The sequence below is a fragment of the Salvelinus fontinalis genome, chromosome 27 (genome assembly GCF_029448725.1).
Source record: "Salvelinus fontinalis isolate EN_2023a chromosome 27, ASM2944872v1, whole genome shotgun sequence".
Lineage (NCBI taxonomy): Eukaryota > Metazoa > Chordata > Actinopteri > Salmoniformes > Salmonidae > Salvelinus > Salvelinus fontinalis.
In genome coordinates, this window is record NC_074691.1 from 20,715,840 (window position 1) to 20,731,519 (window position 15,680).

Here is a 15,680-nt window from a genome sequence, read left to right on the forward strand (position 1 = left end):
GAAATGCTACTAATTTAAAGTAAATTGTCTTGCTATCATTGGGCATTTCAAAAGGAATACCTTATCAACGATAGCCACTGATCAAATATAAACTATTATCCCGCCAAAGCAGCAAACAAAGGGGTTTTTACGTACATGCTGCATCATGATGAAATTAAACCAATGTTTAAAAAGTCATTTACTGTCTTCTCCATTCTTTTAGGTAAGTTTCAAGGGCATACAAGGACAACTCTTGACCTTCAACCTACACTGGAAGATAACTGTTTCTCTAAAGGAATAACGTTGTAACTTGTAGAAATGCAGGGTGAGCCTAGCACAACACTGTTATTACTAACTTAAGACTACTAGTATTTCCAGTCCTCAACGTGTGCAAGAATTCTCAGTACAAAAAAAAGGACCGATCAGCTCTCCATGTTACAGTACGAAAAGATGAGCATCTTCATCTCTACAAACAATTCAGTGAGATCATACTGGGGATTCAGATTCTTCAAAACTTTGACAAATGGACGGCTGAATTTTATGGGGGAAACTTTTTGCTAATTAAAGTGATGGTTCATTAACCTCTATCTCTGCAAACTGGGAGAAAATGGCCTCCAGTTTGACCTGCTGCCTAGAGAAGCTCCACTCTCTACATCTATTCACTCAGTAAACAACCCAGATTCAGACATATGATGTCAAGTGCTAAACAAGTAGACTGATAACTTAATTTTTTATACACGTTCCCAGGATATATTGAAGAGAACAAGATTATGGGGAGAATGAGTGAAAGGGAATCATCTTTCTAGGTCAAGCCTCGGTTCCTATTTTCTTACTGTCATTCATTTACACAACAGTATGAGATAAGACCAGTCATTGAAGTTCTTTATTTAAACCAAGTCCGTTATAATATAACAATTTTTGTTCCAGATTTCTGCAGAGAGAACAAACCAGTCATTTAGGATCACAACGGCACCAGCACTGGTTACAGAGACATTCTAATGACATGAGTAAATAACATTATGCACTATCAAACAGAAACAGAAATACATAGACAGGTGTTAGTGCTATTCTTTTAACAACACACGCCTTGTATGTGTGATTGCACTGCCCCAAAGACTATGATTTATCTATAGTTTTCCAGAGTGTGTACATTACCTTGTAGTTCAACTTCAGTTATTTAACTATGAAAATGTAAACTCTGGGACTGTGGTCACTGTGCAAACCCCGATGTATGCTAACAAAAACGCATGCAATAAATTGACAAGACAAACTGATGACGTTGATTAAGACCCAGAAAATACCAGCAACCACAAGTTACTCTGTAATGGACTCTTTTCTTGCCAAGCTCATGCAAAAAAAATTGGCTAAAAAAGTAGCCGCTGGCTTTTGGTATTACATAAGGTCTCAACTTAAAATAACAATTCTAAACTATTCATGACAGGCCAACTTAACATGTAAATGTTAAAATTGCACCTTGCATCTTATTGCCTCTGATTATGAATGAAATGTGTCTCAAATCTGTATTTTGTGTAGTCGCTGTTGGGGAGACAAAAACATTACATAAATTACATAATATGGTTGGGAAAAAGTCACTTAAGATCAGATAAGCATGTTTCAATTCATGACTTGGAATTTCAATGCTTCTAAATTGACTGATTTGAAATGGAATCGAGGTGCAGGCCAACCCTAGTACTGGATGATGGTAAACAACCGTCAACACATTTGTTAAATGGGAGAAGTAAATGTCATTGTTTTGTAGTTTTGCCAGTTGATCATTATTTAAATGGCAGAGGCTGGGGATCCGGAGGTCACAGCCCCATCCCACTGGATCCCTTTCCCCAGAGCTGAAGATCCGACTCACGTTCTGTGCATGTGTTTCTTTACCTCTACGCACACCCAAACTTTTGGTCACCCTCCCTTCGCATTTCTCACTGTCAATCGTGAATGATAATTCTTCAAGTTTTACCGGTGAAACATCCAAGCAGTATCTGCACGCCAACCATTTGCTCGCAATCAGTTTCATGGGCATATGCATTTAAATATTATTGAGTGTAGGCTACAGTGTTGTTTGAAGTAGGCTACAGTGTTGTTTGAAGTAGGCTACAGTGTTGTTTGAAGTAGGCTACAGTGTTTTGAATTAGTTATGTACCTTGAGCACATTTTTTTGCAGATGGTATTAAACTGTAGCATTCCTTTGCTGAGTGGCGTGCAGAGTTTAGACCGCATGAGAGAAAAACGTGACCATTAGCACAATCATCCTAAAGTATAAGAAATTAGGTGGTTTTTGTCATAGAGTAATGTTATACTATGCTATTTCATTTGGTTCTGTAGAATATTATCTTTATGTAATCTTACAATGATTCAAGTTTGATCTAACTTTATTAAACAAGCACCTTTCGCCAGAGTAGCCTCTTCTCTGGGCAGCTGAACAAGTAGAACAGAGACTGTGTGTAAAGTAGAGATACCACACATTCACAGAAGCTTTGAACCTTTAGCTGTCGAGAAGACGGGTCCAGAGAAGTCAGATCTGCAGCCACTCCGTATTTAACTACCCTCCTCTTTTTAAAGTATCCTCTATCATCCTCCTTTAAAGCACTCTCCTCATTTAAATACATTAGGTAGTTCATTAGGTAGTTCTAAGACAAAACATACTACACCTCTAACCTGGCATATGGTTACAAGTACACTGGCCCTGCTCACGCCCTTGCTTCCTCTGATTATGATGACACCACATATTATGAACATATTGACGTCAATTCCTGTCCCAGACAGGTCTACTGTTCCCTGTGAGGGCTGGAGAATTGGACCACAGCGTACTTCCCGCTGGTCATCCAGCTGGGCTCCTGGGTGTTGAGGTTCTCCCCCTGCCCCGGCTGGAGCCCCACCTGGATGTTAGCCTTCAGAGTCCTCAGACTGCACAGGGGAGCTGGCCCGAACCCCCTCAGTGCCCTATCAAACGGCACCATGTGATCCCACTCCCTGTCCCCAGTCAGCTTCCTGTAGTTCAGGTCTCCTTTAAACAGAATCAGGTCGGCTCCCTGCAGTGTCGCGTAGAGGTCAGGCGCATCGCCCGCCATGTCACAGTACTCATGAGGCATTGTCCAGAACGGGTGGTCATGATAGGACCACACGCCGTCCCGTACGTAGCTCTGCCATTGGACGCCGCTCTTGGACATCCACTTGTGATTGGCCGCCAGGGTCTGGCGGATGGTCCACTGGAAGTCGTGCGCGGTGACGTCGGAGACAAACCAGGGGATGGACTTGCCATGGAAGCGGACCTCCCTGGCCAGACCAGCGGACACCAGGAAGTTAGCGAGGACCAGGTCTGTGACCAGCTCGAAGCCAGCGTTGTCCAGGACGATGTCCACCCTCCCTGGGGTGGTTTTGCCGTCCTCCCCTGGTCTCTGGGCAGAGGTCAGAGCAGACCACACCATGTTGGAGTCGTCCACCAGGATAAAAGACTTCAGGTCAGACAGGGAGTCAATGGGACTGGCCTTCTGAGAGTTCTCCATGCCAGCAGAGATGGACAGGTCACACCTGTTACCCCACAGAGACACCTAAGAGGAGGAACAGAGACATTAACTCACAGAAACTGTGATCGTAACATTTGGGATTAAATGCCAAAACAGACAAAACATCAAATTATCTTTGGTAATGCGACTTCACTTTCATTTTCAACAATCAACATTTAGCTGGCCTCTTATAATAAACCCCTGAAGTTTGCACAGCTTCACCTGTGAGATGGCGCCGGAGGACATGGCTGCCGTTTTACGGGCTCCTTACCAATTGTACTATTGTGTGTGTTTCGCAATACTTTTTACTTATTTTATACATAATATTTCTACCACCGTCTCTGACCGAAAAGAGCTTCTGGATATCAGGACAGTGACTACTCACCTCGAACTGGACGAATATTTTTTCTTTAACGAGTCTGACGCGAAGGATTTACTTCGGACACCCGACAAGGCCCACATTCACATGAAGAAGAGACGGAGATATCGGGGACGTAGGATCCCCCCTCTACCATCAGTACTATTAGCCAACGTGCAATCAATGGATAACAAAATCCGATCAAGACTATGCTACCAAAAGAACATTAAAAAATGTAATATCTTATGTTTCACCGAGTCGTGGCTGAACAATGACATGGATAATATACAGCTGGCTGGGTTTTCTGTCCATCGGCAAGATAGAACAGCTGCCTCCGGTAAGACAAGTGGTGGCGATCTGTGTCTATTTGTACATTTGTAAAACAGCTGGTGCATGAAATCTAATATTAAGGAAGTCTCAAGGTTTTGCTCGCCTGAGGTAAAGTATCTCATAAGCTGTAGACCACACTATTTACCAAGATAATTACATCTATATTTTTCGTAGCTGTCTATTTCCCACTACAAACCGATGCTGGCACTAAGACGGCTCTCAATGAGCTGTGTAATGTCATAAGCAAACAAGAAAATGCTCATCCAGAGGCGGCGCTCCTAGTAGCCGGGGACTTTAATATAGGGAAATTTAAATCCGTTTTACCTCATTTCTACCAGCATGTTAAATGTGCAACCCGAGAATAAAAAAATAAAAAAAACTCTACACCACCTTTACTCCACATACAGAATGCGTACAGGGGGGATCACGTGACCCCTGAACGAGATGGCCGCATGAACTAGGAGCTCCGCACAAGTAGTTTCCAATTCCTAATCTTACCTCCACTTCAAGTTTACACTTATTTAGCTTTAGTCAAAAAGTCATGGCGGCTACAAAAGGCGACACTACAGGTGACATTTTTACCCGGACTCGAGCACTAGCGACGGAAAAAGCCTCCAAGAAGCAGCTAGCTTCAGAAAAAGCTAGCGCCATTAGCCAGGAGCAAGAGGACCCGTTCCCCCCCCCCCCGAGGCCCAACGAACGCCAACCTCGCACTCTGTCGAAGACATCTTTTCTGAGCTGAGATCCCAACGTACAGAACTCAACACTAAACTAGATGCCATTAACGCTCAGCTCAGTGCGATAGGGGGCAAGGTGACAATCCTGGGAAATGCTTTGCCTGACATAAACAACAAGATAACCATAAACGCGGGGCGCCTGGACGAGGCAGAGGGGCGAATCCTATCCACGGAAAACTTATTGACAGACGCCATGGAAACAATAGCATATGCTAAAAGAAAAATAGAGCAGCTGGAAGAGAAAACAGAGGACCTGGAAAACAGGGGGCGAAGGAATAATTGTGTTCTATTAAATCTGGGCGAAAAAGAAGAGGGAAACATGCCACTGATCCGCTACCTGCAAGACAAACTTCCCGAGTGGCTCCACCTGTCCACCGACAGGCCCTTAGATCTCGAGAGAGCTCACCGAGCACTGAGGCCCCCACCAGCAGCCAGACAACCACCGCGCCCAATCACCATACGTTTCCTGAGATTCACCGACAAGGAACGAGTCCTACAGGCGGCGAAAACCAACACCATTACAGTGGGAAACACCAACCTCACCTTACTCCAGGACCTGTCAGCTGGAATACGCCGAAAGCGCCGAGAGTTTGACGAGGTGAAGAAATGCTCCATTGACCGAGGCATCTTTAGGGGATTTAAATACCCAAACGAGCTCAGGATTCTTCACCAAGGAGCCCTGCGACACTTCAAAACTCCCGAAGACGCAAAACGTTTTTTGAAAGACAACCCCGGTCAATGAGAAGTGGACCAATGACTAAATGCGATTACTATTATTACTAAAGGAGGTAAGACAACATATAGCCGATATCCAAAGACCCACCCGCCCTGCAAAATGTCATTATAGCCGTCTAATCTATATTTATGTTCCTTTAGCTGAGAGGGATAGGCCCCATATTATAACCTAGGCCTACTATATGTAGGCTGGGCTATTGATTTTATTTTCTCCCTTTTTTAATGTGGTCTGGACGGGGGCTACGTTGTCATTTACTCAATGCGGGGCGGAGATGATGAGGCATTTCTTTGGTGGGGAGGGGGAGACGTTGTGCGTTGCTAACTGTTCCCGTTTTTTTTTTTTTTGTTGGAACACAGAATTGTGACTGAGCGGGGAGGTAATAGATCCAACGGGATATGTCGAGTTGTTTGGGAACTCGGCTGGGGTGTTCAGAGATTGTTATTTTATGTAAACCATTTATTTTCCTTTTATGTGAACGCAGCTGTAACTACTATCCACCTTTACCCAGAGATGACTTGCACTAAAGTTCGATTACTGTTCGATGACGATGACTAGTACCTTAAATCTATTGACATGGAACTGTCATGGTCTAGGTCATGCAATAAAACGGAAAAAGATACTATGTGCTCTAAAAAAGGAAAAAGCAGACATCGCGCTATTGCAAGAGACACACCTCTGTGATGCTGAACATGCCAAACTCCGCAGAGCTTGGGTGGGACAGGTGTATTTCTCATCTTTCAAATCCAACAGTAGAGGTACAGCCATGCTTATCCATAAGAATGTTCCATTCATAATTGACAAAAACATATCTGATCCGGAGGGGAGATTTATTTTGATAACTGGGTCACTGTATGGGCAACCAATTACCATCTTAAACATATACGCCCCTAACACAGACACTCCTGCTTTTATGTCGAAAATGATAACCCTGTTCAATGAGCATTGTGTTTCCTTTGGAGTGTTGGCCGGAGATTTTAATTGTACCCTGAACCCAACCCGAGACAAATCATCTCAAGTCCCCACCACAAATCCTAGATCTGCAAAGATGTTGAACTCTCTTACTAAAGAGATGGGACTGATAGATATCTGGAGAGTGATAGAGGACTGATTGATATCACCACAAATCCTAGATCTGCAAAGATGTTGAACTCTCTTACTAAAGAGATGGGACTGATAGATATCTGGAGAGTGATAGAGGACTGATTGATATCACCACAAATCCTAGATCTGCAAAGATGTTGAACTCTCTTAGTAAAGAGATGGGACTGATAGATATCTGGAGAGAGACTAATAGCTCAGCTATGGACTATACATACTACTCTAATGTCCATAACACCTACTCCCGTATAGATTACATTTTTATCCCAAAGAGTTTCATAAATTCAGCCACGTGTACAATCGGACCCATAGCACTTTCAGATCACGCCTTTGTTCACCTCCGCTTTGACCTCTGCAAAAACATCCCGAGGTCAAAGAGCTGGAAATTCAACACCTCCATGCTATCAAACGAAGCATTCCATACATTGGTAACTACATGGATAGACAACTACACACAAGACAACAAAGATTCTCCTGTTTCTCCGGCCACAATGTGGGACGCTGCTAAAGCCACACTAAGAGGTCATCTAATTGCATATGTTCCCTCTAAGAAAAAAGCAATGGAAGCACATAGGCTAGATCTGGAGAGGGAGCTGGAACGCTGTGAAAAAGTATATAAACAATCCCCAGACAGCACCTCCTGGAGTCAGCTTAAAGCAGCCAAAGCCAAACTGAATTTGGACTATACTCGGGAGATTAAAAAAAAAGTTTTCTTTACTAAACAGAAATACCATGAGTATACCAATAGCCCTAGTAGATTGCTTGCTTATCAATTAAAAAAAGAGCAGTCAGAGCGTACAATTATGGCTATCCGAACAGCAGAGGAGGACGAGGTCACATATGACCCAAAAAAGATCAATTTAACTTTTCATGATTTTTACTGCAAACTATATACCTCTGAGAGAAAACACACGGAGGCAGAACTCCACTCCTTCCTAGAGGGAATCTCGCTACCTAAACTATCAGAGACCGACCAAGAAGATCTCAACTCCCCCTTCACTCCTGAGGAGATCCTGGAGGCAATTACCTCCATGCCACCTAACAAGTCCCCAGGCCCAGATTGATTCCCCAGAGAGTTCTACAAAGCTTTTTGGCCCCAGCTTAGCCCTATTTTCATGCCAATGCTGGAGGATTTTTGCAAAAACGGAGTTCTCCCAGACTCAATGCACACAGCTCGCATTACAGTGTTGGTCAAAAAAGACAAGGACCCCCTATCCTGCTCCTCCTTCCGGCCCATAAGCTTGTTGAATTTCGACTACAAAATAATTACCAAATTACTCGCCAAAAGACTAAACACTCTTCTTCCCAAAATAATAAAAGCGGACCAAACTGGATTTATTAGAGACAGATACTCTTCTGATAACATTCGCCGTCTTTTTGATATTATTGATCAAGTAAACGCACAGAAGATCCCTGTCCTGCTGGCTTCATTGGATGCTGAGAAGGCGTTCGACAGGATGGAGTGGAGCTTTCTGTTCTCAGTCTTAGAAAAGTTCAATATGGGCCCAAACTTTATTAAATGGATCAAATCACTATACTCTCATCCAAATGTCATGGTGACTACTAACGGACTGAACTCTGACAGATTCCCTTTGGGACGGGGCACAAGACAAGGGTGCTCGCTGTCCCCCCTGCTCTACTTGTTGGGGGCGGAGCCTCTGGCAGAGTTGATAAGGAGCAATCCAAGTATTATAGGTGTTCCTGCAGGCAGCCTGCAGCACAAGATTTCGCTTTACGCGGATGATGTCTTGCTCTACATATCCAACCCTGAGAAATCCCTTCCTCCCATTTTAGACACAATTGCTCAGTATGGCAAGTTCAGGTTATAAGATTAATTTTAACAAATCCACTGTCTGCCCTCTCAATATTACACTCACCAGTTCTATGAAGACACTATGCCCATTCCAATGGAAGACACAGGGGTTTCAATACCTTGGGATATTCATAACAAGGAGAATTATCTTCCACTCCTGGATCGAATCAAGAACAACCTCCAAACCTGGATCTCCTTCCCAATTAGCTTAGTAGGAAGAATTATGGTAATCCGTATGAACATCCTCCCTAGACTGAACCATTTATTTCAGATGCTTCCATGCTATCTCCCAGCTTCCTTTTTCAAAACAATTAACCAAAGCATCACCAAATTTATATGGGGCAATAAAAAACCTAGGATCAAGTTCTCCACTCTATCGAAACCTGAATCTAAGGGTGGTGTTGCCCTTCCCTCCCTTCAATTGTACTACTGGTCTGCCCAAATCCGCAACATGCTAACATGGATCACAAACAGACAAGAGTTAACGTGGATCCAGATAGAAGCCCAATCCTGTGGTTCATTGCCACTAAGCTCAACTATATTCATTAATAACTTTAGTGAAGTGGGCAACATAGCCAAAACATTTGTGATTTACAGCACCCTACTAGCGTGGAGGGACTGTAAGAAATACCTGGGCATCTCCTCCCAAATATGATCTCACTCGCCTATAGTAGGCAACCCAGACTTGCCAAAAGCCCTGAGGGATGCCAACTTTAATCTTTGGCATACTCTAGGAATCAGGACCTTCTCAGACCTATTTCATCAAAAGACCACTACACTGAAATCCTTTCAAGAGCTCTGCAGTGAATTCAATGTGGCAAGATCATTTATTTTTATTTTTTTTATTTTTTAATATCTTCAAATTAGACATGTCATCTCCTCATTTACTTCCAAGAGGAGGTTTAGAACTCAGTTGAATGAAGTTGAACCCCTTCTTGTCATAGCACAATCCATTAAAGGCAAAATATCCTATATCTATAGACTCCTCTCTGAGAAAGGAGGCTCCTCCTTTACTCCTTTGAAAATAATCTGGGAAATCTGGTCTGACTATCAGTGATGAGTTATGGGCGGAGGTTTGCGACAGGTTATACTGCTCCTCTACTAATGTAAAAAATGAATCTAATCTAATTACAAATTTTTGTACAAATTTTATTACACTCCCTTGAGACTCCATAAAATTAAAACAGACATTTCTCCTAACTGTAAAAGATGTACCTCTGAAAGTGGAACCTATATGCATGTATTTTGGAGCTGTAGAGAGATTGCCAGATTTTGGCAATCTATACATACTGCTGCACAGAAAATACTAGATGTACAGTTTGATATGACCCCGTGTCTCTATCTTCTTAATGCCCAGCAGGACTTTGTTCTTGATCCTGACAGAGAAAATTTGCTCATGACCATTACATACCTTGCTAAGAAATGTATTCTTCTATTGTGGGCCTCTAGTACATCTCCTACATTTAAAATGTGGATTGACCAGATTGTTGACTTTCTCCCTCTTGAAAAGCTCACTTATGACCTCCACAAGAGACAGCCCAAGTTTGATAGACTCTGGTCTCCACTACTCAACTATATTTCAAATTGGACAGAGTGAATGGGGGGGATCAGGGAGATGAGCAGATACGTGTTGTGTAAGGTGCTGTAAAATCTAAAAACGAATTATTGGCTCGTCATCTCAGCTAAGGCTGGAAATAGCTAATAAGAACCTTGATAGAGCTGCTGCAAGTTCTATATTTTAAATGTTGTTATAATTATTATTTGTGTGTATGTGTGTGTATATACATACATACACACACACACACACACACACACACACACACACACACACACACACACACACACACACACACACACACACACACACACACACATATATATATATATATATATATATATATATATATATATATTTATAAAAAACATTTATTTTTTTATTTTTAAGTCTGTCACATCTGTGAATGTGGAATGTGTTTGGTTGGTTGATTGAAAACTTAATAAAACTTTCAATTGAAAAAAAAGAAGAAAAGAAATGCGTACAGAGCTCTCCCTCGCCATCCATTTGACAAATCTGACCATAACGCTATCCTCCTGATTCCTGCTTACAAGCAAAAACTAAAGCAGGAAGTACCTGTGACTCGGTCAATAAAAAAGTGGTCAGATGAAGCAGCAGCTAAGCTACAGGACTGTTTTGCGAGCACAGACTGGAATATGTTCCGGGATTCTTCCGAATGCATTAAGGAGTACACCACATCAGTCACTGGCTTCGTCAATTGATGACGTCGTCCCCACAGTGACCGTACGTACATACTCCAACAGCAGTCATGGACTACAGGCAACATCCCCACTGAGCTAAAGGCTAGAGCTGCCGCTTTCAAAGAGCAGAGCGGGACTCTAACCCGGGCGTATGTAAGAAATCCCGCTATGCCCTCCGATGAACCATCAAACAGGCAAAGCGTCAATACAGGACTAAGATTGAATTGTACTATACCGGCTCCGACGCTCATCGGATGTGGCAGGGCTTACAAACTATTACGGACTACAAAAGGGAAGCACAGCCACGAGCTGCCCAGTGACACAAGCCTACCAGACAAGCTAGATAACTTCCATGCTCGCTTTGAGGCAAGCAACACTAAAGCATGCATGAGAGCATCAGCTGTCCCGAACGACTGTATGATCATGCTCTCCATAGCCGATGTGAGTAAGACCTTTAAATAGGTCAACATTCACAAGGCCAGACGGATTACCAGAACGTGTACTCTGAGCATGCGCTGACCAACTGACAAGCGTCTTCACTGGCGTTTTCAAACTGTCCCTGACCGAGTCTGTAATACCAACATGTATCAAGTAGACCACCATAGAACTGTGCCCAAGAACACCAAGGTAACAACGCCTAAATGACTACCGACCCGTAGCACTCACATCTGTAGCCATGAAGTGCTTTGAAAGGCTGGTAAGGGCTCACATCAACACCACTATCCCAGAAACACTAGACCTACTCCAATTTGTATACCGCTCCAACAGATCCACAGATGATGCAATCTCTATAGCACTCCACACTGCCCTTTCTCACCTGGACAAAAGGAACACCTTTTGCTATTCATTGACTACAGCTCAGCGTTCAACACCATAGTACCCTCAAAGCTCATCACTAAGCTAAGGACCCTGGGACTAAACACCTCCCTCTGCAACTGGATCCTGGACTTCCTGTTGGCCGCCCCCAGGTGGTAAGGGTAGGTAACAACATACCTGCCTCGCTGATCCTCAACTCAGGGGTGTATGCTCAGTCCCCAGCTCTACTCCCTGTTCACCCATGACTGAATGGCCAAGCACAACTCCAACACCATCATTAAGTTGGCCGACGACAACAGTGGTAGGCCTGATCACAGACAATGATGAGACAGCCTATAGTGAGGAGGTCAGACCTGGCAGTGTGGTGCCAGGACAACAACCTCTCCCTTAACGTGAGCAAGACAAAGGAGATGATTGTGGACTACAGAAAAAGGTTCTACAGCTGCACCATCGAGCGCATCCTGACCAGTTGCATCACCACCTGGTATGGCAACTTCTCAGCTTCCGACCTCAAGGGACTACAGAGCGTAGTGCGTACGGCCCAGTACATCACTGGGGCCAAGCTTCCTGCCATCCAGGACCTCTATACCAAGCGGTGTGAGAGGAAGGCCCAAAAAATTGTCAAAGACTCCAGCCAACCTAGTCATAGACTGTTCTCTCTGCTACCGCACAGCAAGTGGTACTGGAGCGCCAATTCTAGGTCCAAAAGGCTTCTTAACAGCGTCTACCCCCAAGCCATAAGACTCCTGAACAGCTAATCAAACAGCTCTCCGGACTATTTGCATTAACCTACCCCCCATTTTTAAGCTGCTTTGTTTATTATCCATGCATAGTAACTTTACTTCTACCTACATGTACATATTACCTCAATTACCTCGACTAACCGGTGCCCCCGCACATTGACTCTGTACCAGTACCCACAGTATATAGCCTTGCTACTGTTATTTTATTGTTGCTCCTTAATTATTTGTTCTTTTTCTTATATATTTTTCAAAAAAAAAAATCTTTTTTATTTGACCCCCTTTTCTCCCCAATTTTCGTGGTATCCAATTGCTAGTAATTACTATCTTGTCTCATCGCTACAACTCCCGTACGGGCTCGGGAGAGACGAAGGTCGAAAGCCATGCATCCTCCGAAACACAACCCAACCAAGCCGCACTGCTTCTTAACACAGCGCGCCTCCAACCCGGAAGCCAGCCGCAACAATGTGTCGGAGGAAACACTGTGCACCCGGCTCCCTTGGTTAGCGCACACTGCGCCAGGCCCGCCACAGGAGTCGCTGGTGCGCGATGAGACAAGGATATACCTACCGGCCAAACCCTCCCTAACCCGGACGACGCTAGGCCAATTGTGCGTCGCCCCACGGACCTCCCGGTCGCGGTGACAGAGCCTGGGCGTGAACCCATTTAAAAAAAATATTTATTACATGTTTTACTTTTTATTTTAGTAAATACTTTAACACTTTTTTTCTTAAAACTGCATTGTTGGTTAAGGGCTTGTAAGTAAGCATTTCACTAAGGTCTACACCTGTTGTATTCAGCGCATGTGACAAATACAATTTGATTTAAGATGGTTGGCAATATTCACCTGTAGTAGTTTGTGGAACTGCTCCATGAGCTGTGTCTCTGAGAGGTCGTCCATGTTCCTGTTGAATCCCTGTAGATATGTACACAGGGATATCACAGCCTGTTGGGACTCAAAGAAACTCTGCGTCTTGCTTTCATTAAACACGTCAAAGTCGCTGATGGGGGGACTGGCACAGACACAAAGAGAGAAAGGATAGGTTAAAAGACACATACCCTAATTAGTTATCCATTTAGTGTATCATGTATAAACAGTGTATAGGTAGCTTATTGATAAATCAGTTATAACATTGGTTGAAATGGGATTATTTTCCAAAACTCATTTTGGTTTTTGCCCTAACACAGCTGATTCAAACTATCAAAACTTGATGATTCGTTATTTGAATCAGCTGTGTAATGCTAGGGCAAAAATCTAAACGTGGGGTCCCGAGGACCGAGTTTGGGAAACCCTGACCTATGCATTCCCTTCTCAAGTCTAAGCTAATGGTAACATTTAGCAGCACTGGTTCTCACTTGAGCCAGATGGCCTCCTGTATCCTGCGGTACATATAGCACTCTATGTAGAGCCAGGGGGACTTGAACCAGCTGACGGGGTCCCGCTCCCCCAGTAGCCTCTGCTGTCTCTGGAGGTACTGGTTCCAGCTGTCTGTGTCCTCCAGGCCGTCACACAGAACCAGGACAGGCTTGTCTGTCAGCAGCTCATTTCTCAGCTTAGAAAGAAAGCCAATGGTCCTCTTCTCTGCCTGGACTCCCTCCTATGGAAACATAAGCATTTCGCTACACTCGCAATAACATCTGCTTAATATGTGTATGTGACCAATACAATTTGATATAGAAGAGGAGTAGGATGAAGTTGAACCATAGACCCTGATCCAAGGTCAATTTTGTGTTTTTTTACCCAAGTGTTAATTGTAAGGATTTGGGGGAGGAGAAGCTGATCCAAGATCAGGATGTGTCAGGAAATAAAAAATGTCCAATATTTGTATGTTTATAGCACAGTGGCTTAGGATGGACAAGTGATGGTGGTTATTCTTACCTCACCAAACTCCTCAAAGAACTTGTTTTTGTTGCGATGGATGGTGTCAATGACTCTTGTCAGGATGGTCGGCAACCTGTCTCTCACTGTGAGATATGCAAATGAGCTGTGTGAGGAAGAAACACATGACAAATTAGAAGCAACGTTTTGAATGTAAAATTAAGGATGGGTGCAGATCACTAACCACTAAGGGGATGTCTGACTCAGCTCATGCAATTTCCTGACATGTTGCTGACCACAACTAAGTTATGAATCCTCACAGTTTAGCACCTTAGGCAACTAAGGAGAAGGGGCATGGCTAGACCTAGCCCCCCCAGGTGATCTATGGTAGACACACCTGTCCATCCGACTAAACCATTCCTGACATCAATGGTTCCTTACTTCCTCATTATTCTATATCCTCCAAACTCAACTGTGGATTTCGAAGCCAGTTCCATTGCATTTTCTTCCGTTCCCCTTTAACCTGGACTGATTTAGACCAGGGACACCAGGTGGGTGCAATTAATTGACAGGTAGAACAGAAAGCCTTTAGTCTCTGGACCTCGTAGAGTAAGTGTTGAACACCCCTGTTCTAGGTCCTACAGTCCTCATTATTTCAAGCCAAAACATGTTTTCAAAGCTTAAATGGCTAAAACGCTTTTTTTTAAACTGGAATAGCACCAGAGATATAACGTTAACATTTATTGACGCCACTTCATTCAGAACTGATCTGGTCTGATTAGCATTAAAACAAACGCATCGTCTATAACGTTGGATGATGTAGCTAACAAAAGTGAATCTGATTTGATTGACCAGGAGCCAAGCAAGTATCAGGTGCCAATACAGGGAGAGAAACTTAATCACACTAGCCTACATTCCGTAGCTAATTTAGCTAGCTAGCTGTAAAATGTGCTGTAGCTTACTAGCTAGCTTACGTTAGCTAGTGCTGCTAGCCTACGTACCACGCTGCCCCCTTCCTGACCCAACACAATTCTGTTGAACTGTCTCCTTGATTGTATAGCTTAGATATAGTTAAAACACGGATCATAAGAGTACTAAACATAGCTGTCAACATACCCTTCAACTTTAGCAGACAGGGATGGAGGGACTAATTGGCGCAAAGCTTGATTAGCCGCCATCTTTTCAACCAGGAAGAGAATATGACAACATTCTTCTTCTATATTATTATGGCGGTCCGCAAACAAACGTTAGTGATGCATGCCGCCACCTTCTGTACAATCCATTATACTTGGTAAAATAAAATAAAAAAATTACCCTGCCAACTATTAAAGGAGCAATATGCTAAATTTGCTCCGCTATTTCCTAATAGTTTGCCTAATTTCAGTTTATATGACCAAACAAGCAGTAATTGTGTAGAGAATCATTGTACCATCTAAACCACTGTAAAATATATTTTCCATAACCAAAAATATTGTATGTTCGGCTG

The 15,680-nt window shown here is 43.4% G+C and overlaps 1 protein-coding gene across 1 annotated transcript; it reads right to left on the bottom strand.

Moving 5' to 3' along the window:
- Positions 1-840: 840 nt before the first annotated feature.
- On the bottom strand, positions 841-15,419 carry armt1 (acidic residue methyltransferase 1). Its single transcript, XM_055885253.1, has 5 exons — positions 15,311-15,419; positions 14,255-14,360; positions 13,732-13,973; positions 13,223-13,388; positions 841-3,536 (listed from the first exon to the last, which is right to left on the bottom strand). Exons 1-5 carry the CDS (start codon positions 15,370-15,372, stop codon positions 2,754-2,756), a joined length of 1,359 nt encoding a protein of 452 aa, XP_055741228.1. The 5' UTR covers positions 15,373-15,419; the 3' UTR covers positions 841-2,753.
- Between the last annotated feature and the right edge of the window lie 261 nt (positions 15,420-15,680).

Excerpts from the sequence above, each read along its gene's own strand:
- armt1 (XM_055885253.1), bottom strand. The coding sequence starts at position 15,372 with ATGGCGGCTAATCAAGCTTTGCGCCAATTAGTCCCTCCATCCCTGTCT. Across the intron at positions 13,974-14,254 it reads TCTTTGAGGAGTTTGGTGAG|GAGGGAGTCCAGGCAGAGAA; the intron begins GTAAGAATAACC and ends ATGTTTCCATAG. Across the intron at positions 13,389-13,731 it reads CAGGAGGCCATCTGGCTCAA|TCCCCCCATCAGCGACTTTG; the intron begins GTGAGAACCAGT and ends TGTCTGTGCCAG.